We start from the raw sequence: 27,008 nt of genomic DNA, 5'->3' as shown, positions 1-27,008 counted from the left end.
TCAATCGAAATACAATTCGCGCAATTGAGGTTTCAGGGATCTGATACTGAATAGTTGAGACCTTATTCTGTTGATACATGGACTCTATTGACAATTGTCCGGCGTGATGATTTGCCAGAGATTGCTACTGTGCACGTGCCGGGCTTTGCTCAGCCTGGGAAGGAGGCAAGCCGGAAACTGCCCCATTCGGTAGCCAACAGCAAAGGCCACGTAAAGGAACACTTCTCCACTCTCAACGTCAGGGAATTGTTACTCAACACAAAACTAGCCATTGACTTGACATCTCGTGATGTCTGGCCTGCAAAACACATCATGAGGTAACTTGATACCGGTTTCTCATGAGCAACAGACCGAATTTTACAGTCTACTTCGTTTCATCCTTCAAAGAGCCTCATGATGTGGACAATGAACGAGGGCGCGGGCACGGCGTCTGTATCCCATGTCTGTCTCCAATCGAGATGATATGCTCAAAACAACCAGGTCAGGGTCGCCATATAGATCCCAAGTTTCTTTTGTGATTTGCGGAGTACTACACCGGGATTCATCAGCCATTGATCTATGCGGGATTGCGTTTGCAGCATGACAGTCTCCTCGTGGGCATACAAGCTTGAATGGACAACAGCGCTTACAAGCATCTTACACGGGAGTGTGGTTGCATAGCTGGTGAGTAGACACCTCTTATTCTGCAATGACGGATGCTTTTCCCTGGACCCATACGTATACTGATCTCAACTTTCACAGAAAACCACCTCACATATGGATCGATGGTAGCATCAAGCCTTCTCCTATGCACCATCCAGTAGCATCTCGGTCTCTAATATTGACTGCCTCATGTCCATGGCTTCAATGCGGTGCCATCCCTTCCCTTGCAACTCAGGAGACGCTGCAATCGCTGCACCGGGGCCCTGCAGTACTGGACTGCTGACCAGCTGGCGGGTTCTGTACCCTTATATACCAGAATTGTTCAATGCCCTTCAACAGCGAGCGGCCCACTTGGTAATGGCCTGGTCGGCAATGCAGCGCGATGTGACTTGGGAGGGGACTTCCCAGGTCGCACGGCTCATTACGACGAAGGCCACCGCCAGGTCAGGAACTCTCAGACACGGCCCGCAGCCCTGGATGGCCGACGCGTAGACCCCACCCGTCGCACGTTCGAGCTGTTGGTACCCGCAAAGAAATACCCATGGGAAACCGGGGCGCGCAGTAGGATCTACGCTGAACACCAAGATGGATCGCTGGGCGTATAAGTTTTTTTTTTTTTTTTTTTGCCTTTTGTGATGGCGTCTGTCTGTTTTGTCTTCATGCATTGGTGGTGTTCGATGTTGCACATGGTTGTGACCTCGAGATACCTCCTGGGCATTCAACCATGGGCGCCGTGTCCAAAGGTACGTTGAGGTCAGGTACCAGCTGTCCAAGGCTGCAGAAACCTGCACGGCCTCCTCGTGGTCGGGATTCGATTCCTCTTTGGCGCTGTCCTTTTTCTCTTTTTTCTTCTTTTTTTGCTCGTGATGAATGATGAAATCAAGCATGCATAACAGCCCCATGCTTTAGAACTGGTATTCACGGCATCTCTATGGACGCAAAGTGCTTGAAGTGATATTCTTTTGTGTGTGCATTCTCACGGTCCATTTGCGTTATGAATGCCAAGATGCAGAAATTGTAGACAGTGAAACGCACCATAGCTACAATAGCCAGTTCGGTGGGCAGTTGCTTGCATCTGCTAATTACTCCTCTATATCTGATCCCAAATCCAACGAGTTCCTTGCATTCCTGCTTCATGCCACCAATTTTCCAGTGCCCAGGAGATCAATCATCTCTTCACGCCTTTGTGCCAACCGTTTCCTTCCATAAATCATCAAAGTTGATGTTTTCAGCTTCAAAGAGCTCGCGAATCTGCTTGGCCGCCGCTTCTTGCTTCTCCGGGCCGAATCCCCCTGGCTGAGTTGATTCAAATTGTACAATTTCGATCCACCGGAAAAACAGGTTCTCTTTACCCATGGCTGTAAGGGCATCCCGAAAGGCGAAAACTTGCCTCCTCTTTTCGTCCTCCTCGGCTGATATGGCCAGCTTAAGATCGTGGCAGATCCAGCCGTAGTCCTGGTGATACACCAAAATGACATTCCTAAACGCTTCGAGGGCGACGTCTTTCTTGTCGACAAGTTTGTGGGCGAGGACCATGCAGTTCCAGTCCAGATCCCACTTGTCATTCATGAGGAGATAGCCAGTCTTTTGCTCCTGGAGCATGGGCGACGTCGCTTGCTGGGTATAGGCAAGCAAAATCTTCTTCGAGTCGGCATCCTTGAAGATGTCGCGCAGCATCTTGTCCCAGTCACGGCTGCGGCGGACGTAAATCTCCTTGTCCCGAAAGCCCACGTTCCATCGCCACCGCGTCGGGTTTCCGTGTGCAGAGCCAAGCGTAAACTCGACGGGCCATGGCCAGACGAAGACGAACAGCACAAAGTCGATGAACATGACGATACCGCGCTTCCAAACTTCCCAGGACAGCTCCGACCAGGACGCCTCATGAAAGGGAAACGTCATCTCGTTGGGGTGGCCAAAGCCCGACATGAAGAGTTTCCAGTACCAGGGGAGGATGGAGTACATGCGCCAGACGAAAAGAATGGCGACGCTCACGTTCAGAGTGACGGGCACGAGGAACATCTTGCGCTTGAAGGCGGCGGGTTTGGCGTCGATGTGCGTGATGTAGATGTGCTTCTGCGAGAGCTCCTGGATGAAGGGCTCCAGCACCTCCGGAGGCCGCTTGAACGGCGCTGGGGGGTCCAAGCTGCCATTGCTGCCGGAGGAATTGGATGCGACAGATGCCTTTTGTTTCCCACTTCTCTTGGAGGGGGCCATGGCGGACGCTGGCCGGCTTGTGCCTGATTCTTGTGAGAATCAATTCGTTGAGTTGGCGATGCGCAAGTCGTGTAGGTGTTTTTAGTAAGTGAGCTTCAGGGGAATGTGGTATCTTTCGGCCCCAGCAAAACTCAGGTCCGACCGCCCTGTAAGCTGTATCCACAGCGAAATCGCCACAAGACTTGTAAAGAAAGAAGATGAGAATCAGGTATGAAGAATAACTCGATGAGTTGTTTGAAAAATTCTTTGTGCCGGATTCAATTACAAAGACAATGTCTTGCATGTATTCGAAATCTACGAGGTCGTGTGCCATGCTCTTGTTGTGAAGATGAGCTTCGTGGCCAGGCTTCTTATCGATTTAGTAGCCCGTTTTGAGTTAGCGACACGGTAGATCTCAGGTACTAACGAACTGCTACCCGAGACCATCAGCAGTGGAAGAGACGTCTAGAGGAACAGATTGATCTACGGGTAATGTAAATACTTGATATGGAAATGAAGATGAGAAACCAAGAGGAAAGATCAATTTGATGTAGATAATCAATAAAAAATAATGAAGAAGTTGTTGTTGCAGCAAATTACACAAGTTGCGGACAATCTTATCCCGAGATGCCCCTCCAAGTACTTCATCATCGAGCTTCAGAAGGGAAAAAAAAAAAAAAAAAAGATATATCCCGCTAAGCCTAGAACAAAAGCTAACCTCTCTACCAAAGACCCAGCAATCCTCAAGCAGCATCTCCATTCATACACATCTCTTCTACCCAATGTCGGCAGGAGCTTTGCGTGAGCTTCATCGCCATTCCTTGTTGCAATGTTGAGAGCTCGCGCGTGGAAGGTTTGCACTTTTGCCGCCCAATTGAGCTCTGTATTGCTGGTGCGATAACTGACATCATACAATCCAGGATCGCAGCAATCCGTTTGTGTGCACGCTTTGTCGACAGAAGCTGGCTGTTAATGCCGGATCGCAGCATGCACGATTGCTGTCCACCTCCTCTACCTCATCGAGGCCTTTGAGTGCGCTGCGAGAGCTTGCCACCGACCGCAGCGCCGTCTTCTCTTGCCAGGCCCGATCGCTGTCTCGGACGGCATGTCTCAACAACTCTGCAAACAATGAGGGGCCTCCCAAGACGGGAGGATTCCCAGGCGCATTCTCTAATACTAGAGCGGGTGGTTGGGGCACATTTGCAAAAGCAGACACGGCATCTGGGGCTACGACTGCGGCAGATGGACTGCTGCCGCACGAGCGACTGGCCCGGCGGCAATCAGCGGCGACGGAGAGTGTGCAGACAGACAAAAAGAACGAGCCTAAAAGCAACGAGCCTAAAAAGAGTACGGGAAACCAACGCAGGAATACTCCACAAGCGACCAAGTCAAGATCAGTCCTGGCCGACGTCTTCAAAACCAACCGAGAGCCGCGCGCTCCGCCAACCCCAGAGTCCTGGTCTTCTCCGCAGTCTGAGGGAAGTGAAGCTGTAAAGAAGCCGTCGAGGCTATCGATACCTAGTGATACCTTCGCTCGTCCGGGGAAGCCCACTGGAGAACAGACAACACGATCAACAAGCGGCAGCCTCAAAACAACTGGATGGGGTTCCTTCAGCAACCGCAAGGCCGACGTACCCCCACACACGCATGGAGTAGACCCTCGTGGAAATCAATCTGGTGTGTGGAACGAAATCACCAAATCTCGGAAGCTCAAGACAAAGGTAAAGCTTGGGGCGAGACCGCATGCGCATGGCCACGAACCCAAGGCTTCAACTACCCAGCCGTCCGCAGCTCAGGAACCGGTTACTCAAGATTTCTGGGGAGAATTGGAAACTAGAGCTACGGGATTTAGGGAAAAGGTTAAAAGCAAGAATGAAAACCAACCTGTGGATAGGAAGAAGAAAACACAAGATACTCAAGACAAGCGAGACTCCCTAGGGGAGACATTTACATCTACACCCAAAACTGAAGACGACACTCAACTCCAGAAACAAAGAAGAAAATCCAGATTTGAAGTGGAGGAGCAGCAAGAGCCTGAGAAGCCTCGATCTAAAAAGGGAAAGAAGTCACAAAGAGTGTCGCAAGCCTACGAAGACGAAGACTGGGATGACGAAGCCGTGCACCGCTGGGAGCAGAAGCAGCGTCGCAAAGCAGAAAAGGAGGCAAAGAAGCAGAAAGTCGTAGAGGAAGAGCCACAGGCCGTCCCGATATTCCTCCCAGAGTATATCAGCGCATCAAACTTGTCCAGAGCTCTGAAGCAAAATGTCACCCCTTTTCTGCAGGACATGGAGGAAATGGGCTTCGAAAATATCACTAGCGACACAATCTTCACTGGTGAAACTGCGGCTCTCATTGCCATGGAATACGGCTTCGAGCCTACTGTTGATACCGGATCCCTTCGAGATCTCCGAACTCGTCCTCCGCCGACAGATGTCTCAGTCTTGCCGTCTCGTCCTCCCGTGGTCACGATAATGGGCCACGTCGACCACGGCAAAACTACTCTGCTGGACTGGCTTCGGAAGTCCTCTGTCGCCGCACAAGAGCACGGCGGCATTACTCAGCACATTGGTGCGTTTGTTGTGAAAATGTCGTCTGGCAAGTCCATCACATTCCTCGACACTCCCGGCCATGCTGCTTTCTTGTCGATGCGCCAGCGCGGAGCAAATGTGACAGACATCGTGGTGCTCGTTGTTGCTGCCGATGACAGTGTCATGCCCCAGACTCTCGAAGCTTTGAAGCATGCTACGAGTGCTAAGGTGCCCATCATCGTCGCTATTACAAAGGTTGACAAGGAAGATGCTCGGATTGACCAAGTAAAAGCGGATCTTTCTCGCCATGGAGTCGAAATCGAAGACTACGGCGGCGATGTGCAAGTTGTCTGCGTCAGCGGGAAAACAGGTCTGGGAATGGAAGATCTGGAGGAGAATATCGTCACACTCTCCGAAATCCTGGATGTTCGAGCAGAAGATGATGGCATGGCTGAAGGATGGGTTCTAGAGTCTAGCATCAAGCCTCAGGGCAAAGCCGCGACCATCTTGGTCAAGAGAGGAACCCTCCGCCCAGGCGACCTGATTGTTGCCGGCAAGACTTGGGCAAAGATTCGTGTGCTGCGCAACGAAGCTGGTCTCGAGCTGGACTCTGCTCCTCCCGGAACACCTGTCGAGGTTCTGGGCTGGCGAGAGCTACCCACTGCTGGAGAGCAGATTATCCAATCTCCTGACGAAGGAAAGGCGAAAACGGCAGTTGAATATCGCTTGGAAATGGCTGAGCGCGAGCAAAGCTCCATCCAACTCGCAGAGCAGGAACAGCGACAGCGTGAAAAGGCCGCGGCAGACGCAGCAGCAGCAGATGCCGACGGCGCTTCAAACATCGCTACAGAATCAGCTGAGACTGGAATCCTAACGCAAAACTTCACAGTCAAAGCGGATGTTGTTGGATCCGTGGAGGCGGTTTGCGGAACCATCCTGGAGCTGGGCAGCCACGAGGTGCAGCCCAAGATCCTGCGATCCTCTGCTGGGCAGATCACCGAGTACGACATTGACCACGCGGCGACGTCCAACAGCATCATTGTCAACTTCAACATCAACATCCCTCCGCATATCAAGCAGCGAGCCGAAGAGGCCAAGGTCAAGATTCTCGACCACAAGGTCATCTACCACGTCGTTGACGACGTCAAGGCGGCGTTGTCTGACATCTTGCCCATGAATATCTCGTTCCGTGTCAACGGCGAGGCCGATGTGCTGCAGGTCTTCCCGATCAACGTCAAGAAGCGTGTGTTTAGAAACATTGCCGGATGCAGAGTCCGAAACGGCTCCATCAAGAAGTCGTCTCGCGTAAAGGTTCTTCGCCGAGGCGAGGTAGTCTACGACGGTATGTACAACATGGCTTTTTCTAATTGTCAGATGTAGATGAGCAGTTGAGTGCTAACTTATAAACAGGCAAGATAGACACTCTGAAGCATGTGAAGAAGGATGTCCAGGAAATGGGCAAGGGAACAGAATGCGGTATCGGCTTGGAAGACTTTGAGGATTTCCAGCCAGATGACCAGATTCAGACGTATGAAGAGATTAAAGAGAGGCGGAGTTTGTAATATGTACAAGCATTGATAAAAGAAAAGAGGCGGCAATGACATATAGACATGTAAAATATGTACGATATGGATGGACGTGTACGAATATAGCTGCAACGTACGGAAAAGGGCATTCCATTCTTCTCATGAATTGGTTGTTAGCAAGGGAAGAGAAAACATATATAGAATGACGAGATTTCACCATAGAGGGTACTCGCATATTGCATCAATCGTGTCATTCAATTTATATCATGTACAAATCACTACCATCTACCCGGCGCAGAAACAACATTCGACGAAAACGTCCTCGTCGTAATCGCGGCCCTCGCCCTCTCCTTCTTCAGCTTCTCCAGCCCTATCCTATCCGTGACCGGCGTCGCAGCAATGATATTATCAAACTCATCATCATCATCGCCGCTGCCCTCCCCATCTTCACTACTATCACCACCATTGTCGTTGTCAGAATCCGGCTCAATGTCCAGGTCAGCCTTGAAGCGCTGTTGTGGACGGGGTATTGTCGAGGGCTTTTGCTTCTCATCGGTGTTGGGATTGGGGTTGGTGAATGTTTTTGAGGCGAGCACTTTGCGGCGGATTTCCTCCATTGCAGCGTCATCGTCGCTGTCGTCTGACAGGGCGTACGGGTCTTTGTCTTCGTCTTCTTGGTCTTCGTCCTCTTTATCCTGATCTTTTTGTTTGGGTGGCCGTTTGCCTAGGTATATGCCGTCTATGCTTCCCTCCTCTTCGGAATTTTCGTCGTCGTCTGAGTTGTCTTCATCATCATCCTCTTCTTCCTCATCATCGTCTGAATCTATTGGCGCCCTCCTGTTGGTGTTTCCGCTGGTCCAGATATCATTGCCCTCCTCTCTGCTCTCAGCATATTCCTGCTCCAACCTCTCCATCCACTCTTCCTCCGTCTTCTTAACTTCAGCCTCATCCGCACAAGCTGCATACTTCTTTAACAAGCTCGAGTTGATCTCCAGAAACGACGGCCCGTATGAAAAAGGTGCTAGAATCTGCTCTGCCCAATCCAAGTGACCACAAATAGCAAACGCAGCGGCCAATGCCTCGACGCAATTCAACCTCCAAGGCTTGCCGTAGTTGACCGTGTTGGCGGCAACGAGATACGGCAACAACCTCTCACACTTGCCGCCCACCTTATTCCACTGCACCTCCTTGGTTCGAGCCCACGAACACTCAACGACAGCCGCCCCAAACTGGTCCATAAGCTCTTTGTCGGCGGGCGAAATGACCTTTTTGCCGTTGGGAGTGATGATGACGCCGCCATGGCGCTGGCCGAGGTGCAGCTCGCGCATCATACCCAGCTTCATGAGTTTCTTACCGGAGCATCGCTTGGGATCGCAGTGGCCCAGATCCCAGCAGGCGGCCTTGAAGAGAGGGCGGCCTGCTGAGGACTCGGCGTCTTCGTCGTCTCGATGGCGGGGTTGGCGAGGAGGACCGCCGCCACGACCGCCGCCGAATTTCTTGCCTCTGGCGGCAAAGTCTTTCTTGTGTCGTACCATGATTTGTTTTGATTTGTTGTAGATCTGAGTGTCGTCTTGTTTAAAGAGAAATAGCGAGAGTCTCGACTTGAAGGTGGCGGTTGAAGCACAAATTGTTGGTGGGTTGATGATGTAAGGAGGATTTTTTTCTTATCGGGGTGATTAAGGTCAAGGGGGTCTGTTTAACAGCTCCAGGTACCCCTCCATAGCCGGAAGAGGCATATCCAGATCAGGTACCTCTTTTGAAGCTTTTACATGTGCTGCACAGAGCAAAGAGTGATGTTGAATAATACATATTAGAGAATACAATTAATACTAATAGTTTCTTTTGAGTAATTATTGCAACATAGGACCTTGAGTAGAATAAATTCACTCATGTACAACTTGGATTGACGCCCTGTAAGATGCCCCTCGTAAAGTACCCGCCGTTCTCACCGGGCTGCCGGTGCTTAAGAGCCCCCCGCTGGCGAATATCCAACCCCCCGGATAAGTGCATAAACCATGGCCCAACTCCATCACCGCAGTAGAGGCAGCCAATCGCCAGCCAACCTAGAATAGACAGCTCGTACTCAGTCCAGCAACAGTGACCACATCGCCAGAGCGGAGGCGAATGGCTCTACAAGTCGACGAACCAGCGTTACCACTGCGGCGTTGAAGGAGCTGCGATTAGGCAGCATTCGAGGTACGGCCATTGTGCAGCTGCGGCCACGTCGTCGTTTGGCCACTTCTGACCGAGATCCAGCTTGACCGAACCGAGTCGGCGCTCGCAGCTTGAGACTTCATTCATTCACAGCGTGTGTGTATCTAGCATTCTAGGAAGAGGAGATAGACGATAGCTACCTCTCTACTCCTACAACTGCGAGCTCGAGCTTCAGACCAGCGCAATACCCTGGCGAGCAAACAGACAGATAGAGTGACGAACAAGCGAGCACCTCGAACATACACAGGATGGAAGCTGCCTCTGCTCGCGCGGCGGCCCGCGACCGCTGGGGAGATGTCGGCCGCGCGCCATCTCAGCTCTTGCGCTTCATCCAGGGAGCTTGCAGCCCCGAAAACTACGAGCCCAACCTGGCGCTCAACCTCGAGATCTCGGACCTGATCAACAGCAAAAAGGGCACCGCCCCTCGCGAGGCTGCCACGGCCATTGTCGGCTTCGTCAACCACCGCAACCCCAATGTCGCCCTGCTTGCCCTCAGCCTGCTCGACATCTGCGTCAAGAACTGCGGCTACCCTTTCCACCTGCAGATCAGCACCAAGGAGTTCCTCAACGAGCTGGTGCGGAGATTCCCGGAACGCCCCCCAATCCGCCCGACCCGCGTCCAGGCCAAGATTCTTGAGCTGGTGGAGGAGTGGCGCATGACGATATGCGAGACGAGCCGCTACAAGGACGACTTGGGCTTCATCCGGGACATGCACCGCCTGCTCAGCTACAAGGGCTACATGTTTCCCGAGGTGCGGAGGGAAGATGCTGCTGTTTTGAACCCCAGCGATGTAAGTTTTGGTACCTCTTCGGCAGATGCGCCTTTAGTTCAATTGTGCTGGTATGATGCATGGATAAGATGCTAATAACTCATCTGGTTGACAGAATCTGAAATCGGCCGAGGAAATGGAGGAAGAAGAGCGAGAAGCGCAATCAGCCAAGCTGCAGGAGCTCATTCGCCGGGGCACGCCCGAGGATCTCCAGGAAGCCAACCGCCTGATGAAGGTCATGGCCGGCTACGATACTAGATCTAAGACAGACTACCGGGCCAAGGCGGCCGAAGACGTCAGCAAGATCCAGGCCAAGGCAAGACTACTAGAAGAGCGCCTCGCGGCGTTCCAACCTGGAGACAAGATGCAGGATGGCGACGTTTTCAGCGAGCTCGCCGCCGCCTTGCAGAGCGCCCAGCCCAAGATCCAGAAGATGTGTGAAGAGGAGTCCGACGATCACGAGGCCGTGGCCAGGCTGCTGGAGATTAATGACAGCATACACCGTACAGTCGAGCGCTATAAGCTCATGAAGAAGGGCGACCTCGAAGGTGCTGCTAAAGTCGCAGCCGGCGTTCCTCTGCCGTCGCAGCCGTCGGGATCGAACTCGGCGGCAAACGAGTTGTCACTTATAGACTTTGATGGCGATGCTTCGCAGAACAACGGCAGCAACGGTGCAGGTTCATCACAGGCTGGCGGATTGGAGAATGATCTCCTCGGCTTGGACATTAGCGGCCAGTCGAGCACGTATGGACAGGGCGGCGGCATTGCCTTGGGATTTGGTGCGAATCAGAGTAAGCCATACAATTTTGATGTCGCTCATGTGTGTATGAAGGAACTCTTGACAGCTAACTTGATGTATTAGATATTCCTGGGCCCGCGCTACTATCCTCCCTCACCCAAGGAAGCACCGCCAGAGGAGCTGGACAGAACGACACGCCGCCTCCGTTCTCCCAGTTTGCCTCCTTCACATCTCCTCCCGCCTCACAGTCCGTCACGCCCCAGCCCAACTTCCAGCAGCAGCAGCAGCAGCAGCAGCAGCAGCAATCACCTCCTCCAGCCGTGTCCAACGCCTTTGCCTCCTTTTCCACCGGCCCTCCCGCGCCTCAACCCGCGGCCGTGTCTAACGACGACGACGAATGGAACTTTTCCTCTGCGCTGCCCGCCGAATCGGCGCCCGCCAAGCCTAGGGAGCATAGGGGAACCGCCAGCAACTCTGGCTTGAGAACCGACTTTCTGGCGAAGCGCAGCACGGCCGTTAGCAACTCCATCAACATTGTGTTTGCCTTTTCAAACAACACCGCGCAACCTATTAATGAGCTACACTTCCAACTAGCCGTCACAAAGGTAAACGTCTAACAACCCCCTTTAAGCCCCTGATTCGAACCCCTCTTCAATTGCTAACTCAAAGTCACTCAGGGCTACGAACTCCAACTCAAACCCCAAACAGGCCGCTCCCTCGCCCCCAAGCAGAGCCGTGGCGTCACCCAAGAAGTCGACGTCTGGCACACCGGCAACAGGAACCAGCGCGTCGACTCCGTCAAGCTTCGCTGGCGAGCGTCGTACAAGGTCGGCGAGGAGGTGAAGAATGAGATGGGCGAGATTGCAGAATTTAGCCTGGCGTAAATATCTTTTTAACTCATTACCATTTCTTCTTCTTTCTTCTTTCTTCTTCTTCTTCTTTTCAATTTCTTAGTGTTTCTTCAAAATTTCACACTTTGACATATATATATGGAGGTGGAGGATGGAAAAAGTGAAGAAGAGAATTGTCTATTTTAGTCTGTTTCTGTATACAGAAAAGAGTATTTTTTGCCTGGGACGCTACTAGAGGGAGAGCTTCGTTGGGCGGAGGCATAGCGCTTGAAAATTTATTTTTTTCCCCATACATGTCTCTTCGTCATCTCAATAATAATTAAAGGAAAAAAAAAAAAAGAAAAAGATGAAAATGAAAGAACACAAATGATAAGAGAAGTGAAAAAGGAAACAAAAACAGTAGAAAGTAGAGTAGTAAAAAAAATCAACAAAGCCGGTCAGAAAAAAACACAGAAACGGCCATCTATTTTCACGCCCCATTATGCACATGACCCAAAAGTGAACGGCATTCCATCCTGTCAGGTCTGAACCCAGTTGAATACTCTTTCTCCCCTTCACGCAGTCTCCTCCCACAATGTTTCCATCATCCGTGTAAACGCCGCCGTCAGCCCAGATGTCCCTCCTTGATACAATTCCCAGACAGAAAGGAAAAAAAACAAGCCAATGGAGAAAAAGATGACAAAAACAAAGCTGTAAAAAGAAAATCAAACAATGTCTGTGCCAAGGCAGGAGATTATCGTGCCGCAAATGATGAAGGAAAAAAAGGTTCTTTTAACACAGAGATGCTCGGTTCGTGACGAGTGGTAATCAGGTTCGGTATGACCCCCTTGTCGTTTAGTTGTTCGCAGGACTTCCAGGATGCCGTCCAGAGGGGGGAGCGAAAAAACAAAAAGAGCATCAATCAGCCAGCCCATGGCTGCAAAGCGCAAACGAGATAAAATCGTGCGTCGGTCGCTAATATTAATCGCACAGGCCTGCTGGGAATTAGAAAAGCTGCTGAATAGCTTCTTGAAACGTTCACAACTTCCGTAATTTCGTCCTTCTGGGAGAGCGTCGACAATCATCATTCGCCATTCGTTTCTTCTTCTAAGAACCAAGCTCGCGGACGGATAATGACGGGGTGGTGGGCTGGAGAGGGTATCCGTTGGATGATGCTTTGGCCATGCTCTCTCTTTCTGCCTTTTCCCGCTCTCGTTGCGCCTTTTCGGACTTCGTGATACGAGGTTTCCGTGTGACGGCACCGCCTCGGGAACCTGGACCGCCACCGCGTCCAGTGGTGGCTCCTCCTCTTGTCGCGCCTCCTCGGCCGCCGCCTCGACTGCCTCGTCCACCGCGTCCGCGCTTAGGACGTTCCTCGTGTCTATAGTGTCTGAGTTAGCAAGTGAAAATGATAAATCTGGGATGAGATCGATACATACCCCGCAGCTGGTTTCTCAACCTCGGGAACTAAGGGGCCCGAATAAACGAAGAAGCCATCTCGGCTGGCGGCAGCTTGAGCCTCCCAGAGCAGTTCAGAGTCGTCCACAAAGTCGTCATCCACGTCGTATTGGTCCTCCTTGAAGTTTCGCTTCTTCTTTGGCTTGGCTTGGGCATCGGCGCCACTCACTCCACCGTTTTCGGGATTGCTGCCTTCAGCATCGGACAAGTCGACTGACATCTCATCACCAGACTCACGGCCGGATTCGACCTTCTCCAGGGACGCGGCCGCTGCAGCAATTCGAGCTTTGCGGTCTCGGTCGGCGGCAAGACGGGGATGCAAGGCATCCCAGCCGTACTGATCCTCTGCCATACGCATAAAATTTACGTATTTGTTAGTTTCTCCCGCAGAGATGGGAATGGTGAGGACGATGGTGGGCGTCTCCTTTTCTTCGCCGGGGCGGGCTCTGCCGAAGTCGAGAATCGATCTCTCGTCCATCTCCATTATTGTCTCATCCAGATAGTCCGTCTTTGGTGTCGAGACGCCGGTGATGGGCTTTTGCTTCGGCGACACCTTCTTCACAGGCCCGTTTGCAATTGTGGTAAAGTTTGCGTGGTCGATGACTGGTCGTGGCGCTGGAGGCGTAGGTGTGGGGGCGTCACGTTTTATCTCTGGGACCGCAGGCTTCAATGCGGGAGTTTGAGCTGGCGTGGAAGCTGTTGTCTTGGGCACATAGGACGGGGAAGGCGGTAGCGGGGTAGCCTCTTGAGTTTGCAGGCGAGACTGAGGCACTGCAGGCGGGTATGGCTGGTGGGATTGACTAGGCGATGCCTTGGTGGACGGCTGTGGCTCAATCATGCTGGCAATAGACGGCGAGCGGTGTGATGGCTGAACAGCTAGGGTGGCTCGCGGAGACCCAGCCGCTGAAGAGTAATGCGAAGTTATGGTTTCTCGGACGGGATCATAGTTGCCTCGGATGGGATCGTAACTCTGGCCGCTGGTGCGCACGGGTATGGATGTAGGGCTGGCGATGCTGTTTGACGGTGATCGAGTAACTGGCGGCGGGTCGGCATTTAGAATACTCTGCATGGAGCTAGGATAGCCTTCTCGCTTCTGCATCTTGGGTGAATACCGTCTATCAGGCAGCTGCTGTAACTGATGCTGGGGCGTGGAAGACAGAGGCTCTCCAAGCTGAGGGTGAAGAGAAGGAGAAGAAGAAGACAGTCCAGGCGCTGCAGCAGGGGCGAGTGGCCTTGGACTGGGCGCATCGGTATCGACATCAGAGGCAGGCGCTAACTTTCTCTTGCGCTGGACGGGCGGCGCTTCCGCATCTCGAGACTTTCTAGGCTTGCGAACCTTGGGCGCTTCGGATCCGTCTGCAGGAGCCTTTGGCTTGACCACGGAGCCGGGCTTGCGTCCCGGCTTTTTGCGGGGTACTCCCGCTGCTGTTAGTTGCACCCATTCGCCGTCGATGTACGAGTATTTCTTTTGCGCCTGGCTTCGAGAGCCCGGGGCGGTTCCAGGAGAGCCGCCAGGAGGGGGCTGCGACGGATACTGCTGCGAGTACTGCGGGTTCTGGTCGCCGCTGACGACGATTTCCTCCATTTCGATCTTTGAGCCGTCTTTCGCGACGTTGGGACGGCGGCCAGCCCCGTGAGAGGGCGACCCGGGTTCTGAGAGGGAGCCTGAAGGGGGAGAAGAGAGTTCGCCGGCGGAGGAGTCGAATCGCGTCGATGCGTCGCCGACAGCAGCCATAGTAGGGCTGACGCGAAGCTGGAGGCGATGGGGAGGCTGCCGTCAAGATGTGACCTGGCGGCAGCGCAACTGTCTCTCAGACACGGACCGGAAAAGGTGGATGTTGGCTGCGAAGGGCAATCTGTCGTTTTTTCTAGTGGCCGAGATATGGAGATGGAGAGGGAATTCCGGGCGAGGCTCGGTGATTTCGCAGAGGACGGAATATTATGTATTACAACATAAAAAAACAGAAGAAGAGGTGAAGATTAAAATGGAAAAGGGAGGAGAAGAAAAAAAAAAGAAAGAACCCGATGAGACACAACCAATAAAGATCAAGAACCCCCAATCAAAAAAGGCAACGAGTGTGTTTGAAATGACCGACAGCCTTGCAAATGAAATGCAAATGCAAATGCAAATGAAATCAAACGGCAAAGCGCGTCAATTCAACGAGGCTGCGGTGCGGAAAGTGTGACGTTACGTGAGTGGCCGGAAGCCGGAGTGGAAACGTGACGAGTGGAGCCGGAGTCTGGCCTTGGGAACTTGCGAATAGCCTCACAAACGGAACAGGTTGAAGTTGGGCCAGCGGATGATGCGATGCGCGGCGGCCTGACGGATGCACTGAGGATGCGGGGCTGCAGCGGTTGCAACAGCTGGAATGGCGTGCAGCAGGGCCAGGCTGGAGGGATGCAAGTTTTGGCGATGGCGCGGGCGCTGCACGGGAGCGAGATTTGATGGAAAAATTAAAAGTGCGTGGTTGTGGTTGGGGAGAGAGAGAGAGGAGGTGAAGGTGAGGCAAAAGAAAAGGGGAGAGGCGGATGGAGGAACAAGAAAGAGAAAGGGAAAAAAAAAGAGGAGGGAGGGGGAAATGATGGGGGATTTGCCAGCTCGGCACGATTTGGGGATGGCGACAATATAGGATAGCAATTCTGATTTTCTAACAAAAGGCGAGAAAAACGGGGCGGCCAGCGCGTGTTTTTGGCCTGGGAAAAACTGCATCGGTTGTCTTCGGTCACTATTATTCGACGGTCAAGTAGGTATGAGTACCTCTCAGGACAGGCCGCTCCGTTGAATGAATGCCAATGCTGGAGGCAAGTCGGGTTGAATTAAGCAAAGACGGGCTGGGATGGGCTGGGCGTGGGTCGCAGCGCCAAGGGGGGGTACCGGTATGAACAAAAACAGCAAATTCAATGGACTTGTCTGTCTTGGATTTTTTATGCGGCGAAGGCGGCACAGTACGGGGAACACGGAGCGAAATAATAAGTATCGAACCAGCACGACGAATTGATGGACGTTGTGGTGGAACGGGGGTGGGAAGTTCAGTCAGGCTACTACTAGGAGCACTAGGTCAGCAGTACTACCACCTACTATGTACAGTACAGTACAGGTCCAGCTGGCCATGTACGAGCATGTTAGCATGTTGGGAGGGCATGTATGTACTAACAAAGACCCGGCAATAGTGCAACAAGTCGATAGATGCGAGCCGAAGTTGGCGCTCCAGTCCTCTTATTTGACAGGCTAGCCCAGGGCCCAAGGACACATATCCAGGGTATTAGCGTCGGATCACGGGACTACTAGCCAAGCAGTATCTGCCTACCAAATCTGCTCCCTACCTGTACTAAGAGGATAGTAGCCACTGCTAGTACTACGTCCGCTAGCAGTTAGTGGCATTTAGACTCCAGCTCCATCCAGTCTGCAGTCCCGAGATGGTGCAGATACGTAGAGAAAGGGTTGATTGATTGCCAAGCCACTGCAGACGCACATGGCCATGAGATTCCCACCGGCAGCAAATCACCTCAGCCGCAATCACATGCGCTCCCCGTCCTTAAGTACCGCTACTGTGCTCGAATCAGCGATCGGACGGTGAATCAGGCCTGGACGGTCGGTGCCGGAGAATTCAGGATGCAAGGTTGAGAAACAGGCACAGTAGCGTGGCCTGATCCATGTACTGGCCGTGCCTTGCGGCACCCCAGAGTCCCCTAACAAAGTTGCTGTGTGTGGGGGGGAAGGAAGGCGACGCTAGGGCACTTTCGAGATGCGCAAATACAGTGCAAGTAGGGGGGAGATCGCCCAGCTGACCAATCAGAATGCAGATTAGACGCGGCACGCTCTTAGCGACCCAGAGGCTTTTAGTGACCCGAGAAGCGCGCTGCAGCAGGAAAGAGCGGGGCTGTTGCTTTTTCCGTGCTCATGGCTGCATGCACCAGATTCCGGAAAAAGACCAGGCCTGAAGCCGAGCCCCACACGCTACCGTCTTTTGGATTCTGGCTGGTGGCATCAGATAGGGCAGGCGCGGGCCGTCAGTGACGGTGGCATCAGGTGCGCCGTGTCGGTCGCAGAATTGACATCCATGGTTGGAAAAAGGAAAACTCATACAAGAAGTAAAAAAACGAAAAGAAAAAGGAATTAGTAGCCAAGGAGATCTAGCCTAAATAGAACAAAAGAATGAAAAATGAGAAATAGGTGAAACATCACCTGTTGTACCTGTCATGCATGTCTTGTAATTGTTCATGCTGTAATTTTTTTCTTGTCTCCCCCTAAAAACACGGAACCTACAGAGACACTTGGGGTCTCGCCTCGCTAAAACGCTGCAGCCATCCATTCCCTACTAATCCAGCCGCTGCCCTTGCAAACGGCGGGCTTTTTCCATTTCTTCTTCATATTAAATTCCCCTGCGCATCAACGTCATCTTTCAACGTGCCCGTATATGTAGCATCTACAGGTAGTATGCTGTCAGCACCGGTTTGTTTTTCTTTTCTTTTATTTGCTTTTTTTCAGCCGTCTTACCAATGCATTGTAATAAAATGAAATAATACAAAGTTCTGTTCAGGTAAGCTTTGCATGCCCCTAACTGCCTTTTAGGCTCCTACCAAAGGTCACCCTGGCTGTTCGCTGTCGCCGATCACTCCGTCTCTTGTACTTTTTCGGATTTCGCCAGAAAAGCGGCACGCAGGGAGAAAACTGCGCATCCGTTCAACCGCTCAGTATTAATATTACAGTATGATACAGTACAAATGGGTGATATGTGACCGGCGAACACACGCATTGCCACGATGCTGTCTCACCCAAATGCACGCCTGAACCTTTTTCCTTTATCCTCGCCCGTCTTGCCAATTAGGGCCCCTGTCATGCGCTGCTTGCTGGGAACCCGCGTGGCACTAATGCAGGTGTGGCGGTGCTGGCTGGCTGGGCTCCGAAACTCTAGATTTGATCTAGAATTGTAAACGCTTCGGCCAATCGTGGGGGTCCTTGTTCCACGGCCAGCCGCAAAATATACGAGGTACCTCGGGTCTTATTTACAGGCGCGAACTGCCGTGCGAGTAAGCCTTGGAGGCTTTCGATGCCTGCTCCGAATAATGCAACTCACCAAATGCCACAATGCTACCTAGGTGATAGAGTAGCTAACCATCATCAGAGAATCACTTGAATATCCGCGATGCGCTACGGCTTCTACTCATCACATTGGTGGACTTCCCCCCTCTGCATCACCTCTTTTTTTGCATGTGACTGGGAACAGCCACAGCGCGAGGGAAACTTGCTCCTTCATGGCGGCTTGCCTCAATGTCATCGCCCGCCTAGGCAGCCAGCAGCCCAGGCAACAGGTACCTTGTTTGGCAGCGCTGATCTACAGAGGGATACAGCGCAAGGTAAATTAAAATTAACGCGCAACTAACCACGCGCGGATCCACGCATTCCATGTCACCCTGCAGATTGTAACAGAATGCGTGCGCTGTGCAGAGCGCTCCGTGCGAATCGTGCTGCCCAGGCACTCATTGTTAATGACCTTCTACAGTGGTGAGCTTGTTGGTTTGCGGACATGTGCTTATCGATATGGATGGGGCAGGCTAAGCTTTCATCTTTGCCCCACCATCATTTTCTTGAATCCCAACTCTTACCAAGCAGCAAATCAAAGCAGGATACATTTGTACAGCTGCGCCCATCGACAAACATGGATCCCACGCTGCTCATTGGTGACATTGTCGAACGAAGCGAAAAGGGATCGAAACCGGTCGAGTTCCCTTCGGGCCCCATCTCGTCGACCGGGTTTCCCCAGCACAAGCGACGATGGAAACCATCAGCGTTCAAGCAGCAGCGAAATGGCGGTGCGTCGCAGCCTGGGCAACCACAGGAGCCGAACCAGTCACAGAGCTTTGAAGAGGTCGAGAGAAGGCGAATAGATAGAGAAAATCAGCAAAAGATCAACGACATGACGCCTCAAGAGATATCGCAGGCGCAGGAAGACATAATGAAGGGATTGAACCCGGCGCTCATCCAACGTCTGCTTCAAAGAGCCAACATTGACGAGCCTGATCCAAATTCGCCATTTAATATACCTGAACCGCAAGAACCACAAGAACCGAAAGAACCGCAGGAAGCTTCATCTTCATCGCCTGTGATTCCGAAGGTTCGCTTTCAAGACGTGCCAAAAGCAGCCACTGTTGAGGACGAGAGTGCAGACGTCGTCGAACCCAAATCAGAGCCTAAATCAACATCTCCTTCTCCTGCTGCTGCTGCTGCTGCCCAGACAAAGTCAACTAAGAAAATCGCTGATAACTACGATGAAGATCGGGAGCCATCTCAAATCCCGCCAGACCTCTTCCCAATTACCGACCTTCCGAAATCAACACACTTCCCTGTCCCCCCGAGCCTCCCGGACCTAGACCCTTCGGATCCCAATTTCCTTGCCACGCTGCACGAAAAATACTTCCCCAATCTCCCTGCCGATCCGAGCAAGCTGGCCTGGATGGCGCCTGTTCCCACCCAAGATAGTCCCGCCGATAAAGACTCGCCATACTATCCCCATCCCGAGATCAGTGTTTCAGCATTGCGCTTCGATTTCCGAGGTCGTTTCCTGTCGCCGCGAGTGAGCCGGTCGATTCCCTCGTCCAAAGGACTGCATCACCACGGAGAAGCCCCCGAGGCTGCTGGCTACACGATCACAGAGCTCGCTAGACTGGCAAGAAGCGCTGTGCCGGCGCAGCGCTGCATAGCCTTTCAAACTCTAGGCCGCATCTTGTATCGTCTGGGACGCGGCGAATGGGGAACGACTCTGAATCATCCAATCGCAATGGGAATTTGGAGTGCTGTCAAGGAGGGACGGGTGCTAGAGAGTCTGGCTGAGGCAAGCATGGGCGAGGGCGGGCACAGGGGCAGCAGGGCGTATGCCGTGGAAGCCCTCTGGCTGTTTGAGAAGGGTGGATGGCGCGAGAAGCTGCAAGTGAGGTAGGCAGTGAAAAAGAAGCAGGCTTGTTACCGTTGATACCGCCAATGTGCTGTTCTTAGCCACGATTCCTTTTCAGCATATCCGTGCAATCTTGAACATGAGCTAGCACCTGTTTAATTGCTACATGTTATCAACAAGATAAGAAAAGCATAGACTATGGGCAATGTGACAATTCCGCCTTGGACAGCTTATGTGCAAGCCATCGAGAGGTTCATATGCTACCTGTACCCAGATATAGGCCGTGTTAAAGGCACCGTATGGCAAATGGGCTGCGCTGACGTGGATTCCGGCACTGTCTGGCACCCATCACATCGACTAGCCTCATGACGTGTACACAGATTAATCTACTTAGGCCGCTTAGGCCAACACTAACGAACCGGTGTATATATGAGTTCTGAGTTGTTCCTCGGCTGCTGGGTTGCTATGGGATCCAGCCCTTATGCGAGGGACCCGATGGATTTCGCGCATTGCGCATTGGGAGTCGATGCTGCCAGCTCATATGGAGTTGATTTACTGCATCGGGCTTTGTGCGTCGGGTGACGTCCAATGAGGATGTACATGATCTTATCAGTATGTATTGAGGTCTTTTGTTTGGCCAGCTCAGCAAATCCACGAGAAAGTGGGAATATGAAGACTCGAGTGAAATAGATGCCATGAGAAATAATTCAGTTAAATGAGTCAATTACTAGAGTACCAATGATATCCCTAGCATTCGTTCAACATCCAGCAATAAGCAAGCAAGTAATACGGGCAGGATTCAAACGGGATGCATCTGATAATCCAGCAACGCCCGTGCTGAGTTTCAGGGCTTCGACAGTGACACACGGTGATTGGCCAGGCTTGCCCGGGCACCAATGGCCATTCCGTCCCAAGCCCAGGGATTCGCCAGGCCTTTAGCGTGCCTCTGGGGGACTTGGCTTTTGCACTGGCAACTTTTGGCCTGAAGCCTTGCCGTGGCGGTGGGGGGGAGGGAGTGGGAAGAAAAAAGAAAAAAAGAAAAATACTTCGCCCACACTTTTGCCGCCTCTTTCTTCTTCCTCTCCAGCCCACAAGCAACACGGCACCGCCGTCGCCAGCCAACTTCCTCCCCTCGCCTTGGGTGCTTGCAATTTTCTTCTCTTCTCTCTTCTCGCTCCTGTGCTTCGGACTTCTGATTTGCAGCGCGTTGCATCGTCGATTATTTTCTTTTTTTCTTCGTCGAGAACAATCAGTTCCGCTCGTGCCCGTGCCCGCCGAAACCTCGTCGATCGACACACGGCAGTGACGCATCACGACAGCGACCAAAGGAAGAAGCCCCTGGTTCGCCGACAAAGACATAAAAAAAGAAAATAAAAAGAAAAGAAAGAGATTCTACGCTTGGAATTTCTGCTGCAGTCCCGACAACGACGATAGAAACATAATTGTTGAACCGACGGGCGCAGGCGAATTCCATCAGCTTCCGCTTTTTTTTTTCTGCACAGCCTGTCAGGATCTTCTGCAGTGCGGAGAGTTCCCATCGTCCATCAAAACAACCCCTTTTTTGGCTCATCTGCGCAATTTACCCGCAGATAAGAAGAAGAACGGTTCAATTGATCGATAAAAAGAAAAAAGAAGCCAAGACAAGAACATTGATTTTTGCAAAGAACCGGCATCATCCAGACCAACTGCAAGGCCAATCAATTATTTTCTGTGACTTTGACTAGCCATGGCATCCCCTTTGCAGTTCGCCTACCGGACCCAGAAGACCATTGGTGTCTTTGACGCCGCTCCGGTCTACGAGCCCCTTTCTGGGTTCACCAAGCCCGAGGGAAACCTGCGGTGCTGTGCCTACTCGCCTTGTGGCCGCTTCTTTGGCTGGGCCACTCCCGAGGCCCTCCACGTGGTCAACACCACCAGCGGCCAGGTCATCCTCAACCTGCCCATTGTCAACGTCTACGAGCTCGGCTTCTCGCCCCTGGGCACCTTTGTCATCACCTGGGAGCGGCCCGCCAAGGACGAGGCCGGAGACGCGACCAAGAACCTCAAGGTCTGGCGCACCGTGGAGGAGGGCGTCGACGCTGCCGCCAAGGTGCCCGTAGGCCAGTTCGTCCAGAAGCAGCAGGGCGGCTGGAACCTGCAGTACACCGCCGACGAAGCCTACTGCGCCCGTCTCGTCACCAACGAAGTGCAGTTCTTCCAGAGCCATGACCTCGTCACGGTGTGGAACAAGCTGCGCGTCGAAGGCGCTACCAACTTTGCCTTAGCCCCGGGCCAGGAACACGCAGTGGCTGTCTTTATCCCTGAGCGCAAGGTAAGCTTCACCAGCGGTCCGATGTTATTTGTTGTCGTTGTCTGCTAACAATTGAAAACTTAGGGAGCACCGGCCGCCGTCAAAGTCTTCAAAGTGCCCGCATTCCAGAGCCCCATCTCGCAAAAGACCTTTTTCAAGGGAGACAAAGTGCAGCTGAAGTGGAACAAGCGGGGATCCAGCCTCCTGGTCCTGGCTCAGACCGACGTGGACCGATCCGGCAAGAGTTACTACGGAGAGACGACTCTATATCTGCTGAGCACCAACGGCACTCTGGATGCTCGCGTGACCCTGGACAAGGAGGGCCCGATTCACGACGTCTCGTGGTCGCCTTCGTCGCGACAGTTTGGCGTGGTATATGGTTACATGCCAGCCAAGACGACTATTTTCAACGACCGCGGCGTTGCCGTGCACTCATTCCCCCTCGGACCCCGCAACACCATCAACTTCTCGCCCACCGGCCGCTTCGTCCTCGTTGCCGGCTTCGGCAATCTTGCCGGCCAGATTGACGTGTACGACCTCGAAAAGGACAACCGAAAGGTCTGCACCATCGAGAGCGGCAACCCGAGCGTGTGCGAATGGAGCCCCGATAGCCGTTACATCATGACGGCCACGACCTCTCCGCGACTGCGAGTCGACAACGGCGTCAAGCTGTGGCACGTCACGGGTGGACTCATGTACAACGAAGATATGGTCGAGCTGTACAGCGTTCTGTGGCGACCCGCTGATGAAGCCAGCATCGAGGGTGGAGACCCCCTCAGCTCTATCCCGGCCGCTCACGCGTCCGCGGCGACCTTCCTCAGCAATGTCAAGGCTCCCAGCAAGCCTGCTGGAGCTTACCGACCCCCCGGTGCTCGTGGACTGGCCACGCCGCTTCACTTCAAGCGCGAGGACGAGGGCGGAGCCGCTCACGTCGTCAGCAACGGCACCCAGAACGTGAGCGCCAATGGATTCGGCCGGGCTCGACGTGCCGTCCCTGGCGCTGAGCTGGCCGAGGGCAACGTCCCGACTGTACGGACCGTGCCCGGAGCGGAGCCTGTTAATGACGATGGCTCTGCCAAGAAGAACAAGAAGAAGCGCAGCAAGAAGAACAACCAGCCCGATGGCAAGCTGGAGCCCGAACCTAACGGAGGGGCCAGCCTTGCCCCGCCACCGCAGGAGTACGGAGGCCACGAAGGTCGCAGCCCCGAGAGGCGCGGCCCGGCTGGTGGCAACCAGAACGGCCGCGGCTTCAGAAGCCGCTCTCGAAACAACATGGGAAATCGCAGTCGAAGCAACACCCAGCAAGGCGCCCGTGGCCAGAACGGAGGCCAAAACGGACAGCAGCAACAGCAGCAACACCACCAGTCCGGCCCTCCTCCCAATGCCCCCACTGAGCCGGCATCGCAGAACCCCAACGCCAAGAAGATCCGCAGTCTTCAGAAGAAGGTTAGAGCCATTGAAGACCTGGAGATGCGACATGCCGGTGGTGAGAAACTGGAGGATACCCAGCTTAAGAAGATTCACACTAAGGCATCTGTTCTGAAGGAGCTGGAGTCTCTTGGTGGTGAATCTTAGACTGGCTTAGACTACGCCGGGTGCATTTGAGAAGAGCAAGAGGTGTTGCAGAAGGGATGTGTGTTATTTTTCTTTTTGCTTTGTGGAATTGGGCGTCCCATAGGCCGGCATTCTAAGGCGATGGTTTTCAAGGTATGAATACTTCGGACGAGGGCTATTACTGAGCGGGCCAGGTTTTGTTTTTTAAAACAAAGGAAAAAAGGGATAGTGGCTGAGGGACCTAGGGATTTGGTTTGGTTTTGTACACCATTGCAACGCAATCGTTTTTTCTTGGACAAGGAAAAGGGAAGATTGCGCTTTGCATCCGAGCTCTCGGACCGCTGTTTTGCCCGAGGCAAGAAACGATTTTTAATGGTCGGTTTAAAATAGTGATGGGAATCGAGCACTTACACGCCTGGTGGTGGTGTTCTTCTGAAGGAAAAGAAAATGCTGCCCTGGAGTTTTCTTTAAGATCCGTGGGTTAGTACGTACGTCGACAAAGTTGCCTGCCTGCTGGAATAAGGGGGGAGACGGGGGCAAAAATGATTGTTGGCAAATGTTATGATGCATAATACAAAAAACTATATGTTGAGATTGAGATTTTTGGTTCATGCCTGCGTGATGATGTTGAATATGGTCATATCATTTTGTGCGTATGTCGTTCATGAGTGATCTTGAGTAATTGTCTTCAACACGATATCAACCCCCCCCCCCCCAAATTAATACAGTCATGACTTATCAGCCAGTCAAATATCGCCTTTGAAGTCGGCCATCGGACCCATTATGCCGATCTCCCATCCGGAAGGCCATGCGAAGTGCCAGCCGGGACTCGGGGGCGACGATCCCTTCTATTTCCCCCCTTTCAGCTTCCCATCAACACCATGACTGCGTCTTACTCCAACAAAAATCCTCCAACCCAACGAGCTTAAACCGTAATAAGCTCTCTTCTTATCTGTTCTCACTGCATGCGGCCAATCAAGCTTAAACCCTTTGCCACATCCGCCACACTTGCTTACTCCTGGAGGATTATCCAACTCAGTCGAAGGATTCTTGATCTTGACTTACGATTTCACCTTCTATTCTTAATTTCGTGTGTCTACGACAGCGACAACAAATCCTTAAGAAACAAACAGATTTTTTATTAAAAGCAAATTATGATGTAAGGCTTAGGGTTGAAAGGAGCCAAAGATTGGGATCGAATTGAGTTTCGCTTTTCAGCCTTATTGCGCCTCTAGCGGATTAGTTGTCCAATGACGAAGGAAGATCGGCAGCCCCCTTGACGTTGACTTGGGAGGATGGCTAGCGAGGAAGAAGAATCCTTCTGGGATTTTTACTCTCCTGCATCATCGAAGCGCTGGCTGGTATTCGTAGATATATAAAGACTGGCGGTAGTTGCTGGATAGGCTTGAAGTCGCCTATAGACTTGGAGCTCGATGGCTTTGAGCTATATGTAACTGCACGCGCTGCACCATCACGGCATCCAAGCAATGCAGCAACCCCTCAATCCTGCCATCTGTCGTTATTGAAATTCCCATCGTCCATCAAGAAAGGAGAAAATAGTCATGTCCAATCTCCAAGAGGAAGTAGCGGCAGAATGCGTCCTCGTTGGTGAAGGCAGAGCAGACCTCGCAGGCATCGGTGTAAGTCAACAACAACACTCTCCTCGCCAGAATCCAACAACAACGACACCAAGGATGACGTGAACTAATGCCATGACATAGATCATCGTCGGTTTCGTCGGCCAAGCCACGATATCACTGTGTCTTGCTCTCTGGGCCTTCTTCTTCTCTCAAAGCGGCTTCTTCGATGGAAATCATCCTCGAGGGAGCATTGAGTCTGCGATTGAGCAGAAGCGGCTTGAGTGTGTGTCGGACATACTCATGGTCGGCAATGACATTCAGATGGTCATTGGAACGTCGTACATGATTTCTGTGTTTGCATTGGGCACCAGTATCGACACGTACCACTTACATCTTGTGTTTGACATTGTCAGCTTCGTCGGGTAAAGACACACCCCGTTTCTCATATATCTTTCATCTTCATCTCCACGATCATTCCTCTCGTCGTCATCATTCTAACATTCGTCACAGAGTCTCCAGCGCCGCCGCCCTCGTATGCTGGACCTACTGCAACGTTCGACTCCATCGCTCAGCCGCCCCCAAAGACTTGTCCACTCATCTTCTCTCCCGTTACTTCACCATCCTCCGCTCCGCTCACTTCACCCCTCGCCATCGCGCCACCTATCTCTTTGCCGTATTGTACCTCGCTCTCACTATCCTCCTCTGCATCAGCCTCGACAACTGGGCCCCTGACCGCGAGCCCGGCCGCTGCTACTTCACCCACCTCGTCACAACTCCCACTGCGGGCCATCCGTCCGCCGACAAAATCTACGTTTCCATCACCGCTTCTTGGATGATCCTCGTCATGCTCGCTGCTGCCTTTTCTGGTGCCCGCTGGCGCCACTCTATCCTCATTCTCGCTTTCTTGCAGTTCCCCGTACATCTTTATATGACACTTGCCCTGCGATCTGCCAACCAGGGGAAGCTCGAGGGAGAAGCCTATGAGAACTACTGGGATTTTGGCCAGACTACCGCCGTCGTATTGTTTGCCATGGCCTTACGGGAACTCCTCGACAAGGTTTTCGAGTTTTACTTTTTCGAGCGCGACCTGCGCAAACGAGGTGTCTTGCCTAAGACAACCAGAAGAGAGCGGGTTGATGGGGAGAATAGCCACGAGCTCATGGGGATCTCTGGCGTAGAGGAAGGGGCGATATATTATGGTGCGAGTGGTGTCACAAATGAGGAGCGTTCAGGAGAGAGAACTCCGCTTGCGATGCCGGCGATGAAAACGACGAGCTCGGGAAGATGAAGGAGAAGAAGAGAGAGACTTTATAAGTTGCAATAATACCCCAATGGCATTTATTAGTATTCAATGTTATAGACTCTATACATGTATATTAACATATATGATGGAGCTTGGTTTTTTGTTCTGCTTCTAATCAATACATCTCGGTATAATTTAGATATAATTGAGGCTACTACACAAGCTTGCTGTTATAATAAGAGCGGTGTCAGAAGAGTTCAATGAAGCTCGATAACAAATACTGTAATTACATCAGGTACTTTAGTATCCATTGGGCAAGTACGTACCTGTGGCAATGCCAAATTACTCCTGACACATCCAATCGGCAAGATAGAGCCATAGGTTTGCTTCCTGCCACTTCTGCCTTCAATAATCACGTGTGCCTCCCTTCCCCTATCCTTTTTATTTTCTTTCTTTGACACAACTTCTATCTTCATCTTTATCCGACTTCAAACGTCAATCCAGCTACTCTGATTTATACTGCCACTCACAAGATCCATTGGCGTCTG

The 27,008-nt window shown here is 52.3% G+C and overlaps 8 protein-coding genes across 8 annotated transcripts; 5 read left to right on the top strand and 3 right to left on the bottom strand.

Annotated features, from left to right (window-relative positions):
• Positions 1 to 1,818: 1,818 nt before the first annotated feature.
• On the bottom strand, positions 1,819 to 2,856 carry T069G_03130 (uncharacterized protein; the record flags this gene model as incomplete). The annotated part of the gene is made up of 1 exon (XM_056170340.1): positions 1,819 to 2,856. The coding sequence occupies one exon, from the start codon at positions 2,854 to 2,856 to the stop codon at positions 1,819 to 1,821; it is 1,038 nt and encodes a 345-aa protein (XP_056031232.1).
• An 808-nt stretch (positions 2,857 to 3,664) lies between these two features.
• Positions 3,665 to 6,925, top strand: T069G_03129 (elongation factor tu GTP binding domain-containing protein; the record flags this gene model as incomplete). Its single annotated transcript, XM_056170339.1, has 5 exons — positions 3,665 to 3,688; positions 3,756 to 4,306; positions 4,451 to 4,556; positions 4,617 to 6,705; positions 6,774 to 6,925. 5 exons carry the CDS (start codon positions 3,665 to 3,667, stop codon positions 6,923 to 6,925), a joined length of 2,922 nt encoding a protein of 973 aa, XP_056031231.1.
• Positions 6,926 to 7,167: 242 nt separating this feature from the next.
• T069G_03128 (putative fer4-like domain in RNase L inhibitor, RLI domain-containing protein) lies at positions 7,168 to 8,424 on the bottom strand (the record flags this gene model as incomplete). Its single annotated transcript, XM_056170338.1, has 1 exon — positions 7,168 to 8,424. The coding sequence occupies one exon, from the start codon at positions 8,422 to 8,424 to the stop codon at positions 7,168 to 7,170; it is 1,257 nt and encodes a 418-aa protein (XP_056031230.1).
• Positions 8,425 to 9,351: 927 nt separating this feature from the next.
• On the top strand, positions 9,352 to 11,496 carry T069G_03127 (VHS domain-containing protein; the record flags this gene model as incomplete). The annotated part of the gene is made up of 4 exons (XM_056170337.1): positions 9,352 to 9,894; positions 9,989 to 10,664; positions 10,736 to 11,217; positions 11,290 to 11,496. 4 exons carry the CDS (start codon positions 9,352 to 9,354, stop codon positions 11,494 to 11,496), a joined length of 1,908 nt encoding a protein of 635 aa, XP_056031229.1.
• Positions 11,497 to 12,549: 1,053 nt separating this feature from the next.
• Positions 12,550 to 14,635, bottom strand: T069G_03126 (HPC2 and ubinuclein domain-containing protein; the record flags this gene model as incomplete). The annotated part of the gene is made up of 4 exons (XM_056170336.1): positions 12,550 to 12,823; positions 12,882 to 13,913; positions 14,013 to 14,188; positions 14,237 to 14,635. 4 exons carry the CDS (start codon positions 14,633 to 14,635, stop codon positions 12,550 to 12,552), a joined length of 1,881 nt encoding a protein of 626 aa, XP_056031228.1.
• Positions 14,636 to 18,560: 3,925 nt separating this feature from the next.
• Positions 18,561 to 19,838, top strand: T069G_03125 (uncharacterized protein; the record flags this gene model as incomplete). Its single annotated transcript, XM_056170335.1, has 1 exon — positions 18,561 to 19,838. One exon carries the CDS (start codon positions 18,561 to 18,563, stop codon positions 19,836 to 19,838), a length of 1,278 nt encoding a protein of 425 aa, XP_056031227.1.
• A 1,681-nt stretch (positions 19,839 to 21,519) lies between these two features.
• Positions 21,520 to 23,658, top strand: T069G_03124 (eukaryotic translation initiation factor eIF2A domain-containing protein; the record flags this gene model as incomplete). Its single annotated transcript, XM_056170334.1, has 2 exons — positions 21,520 to 22,104; positions 22,168 to 23,658. 2 exons carry the CDS (start codon positions 21,520 to 21,522, stop codon positions 23,656 to 23,658), a joined length of 2,076 nt encoding a protein of 691 aa, XP_056031226.1.
• Positions 23,659 to 25,199: 1,541 nt separating this feature from the next.
• T069G_03123 (uncharacterized protein) lies at positions 25,200 to 26,505 on the top strand (the record flags this gene model as incomplete). Its single annotated transcript, XM_056170333.1, has 3 exons — positions 25,200 to 25,277; positions 25,359 to 25,639; positions 25,728 to 26,505. The coding sequence occupies 3 exons, from the start codon at positions 25,200 to 25,202 to the stop codon at positions 26,503 to 26,505; spliced, it is 1,137 nt and encodes a 378-aa protein (XP_056031225.1).
• Between the last annotated feature and the right edge of the window lie 503 nt (positions 26,506 to 27,008).

This window comes from Trichoderma breve, chromosome 2 (genome assembly GCF_028502605.1).
Source record: "Trichoderma breve strain T069 chromosome 2, whole genome shotgun sequence".
In the NCBI taxonomy this organism is placed as follows: domain Eukaryota; kingdom Fungi; phylum Ascomycota; class Sordariomycetes; order Hypocreales; family Hypocreaceae; genus Trichoderma; species Trichoderma breve.
This window is presented reverse-complemented; position numbering and strand designations above follow the sequence as displayed.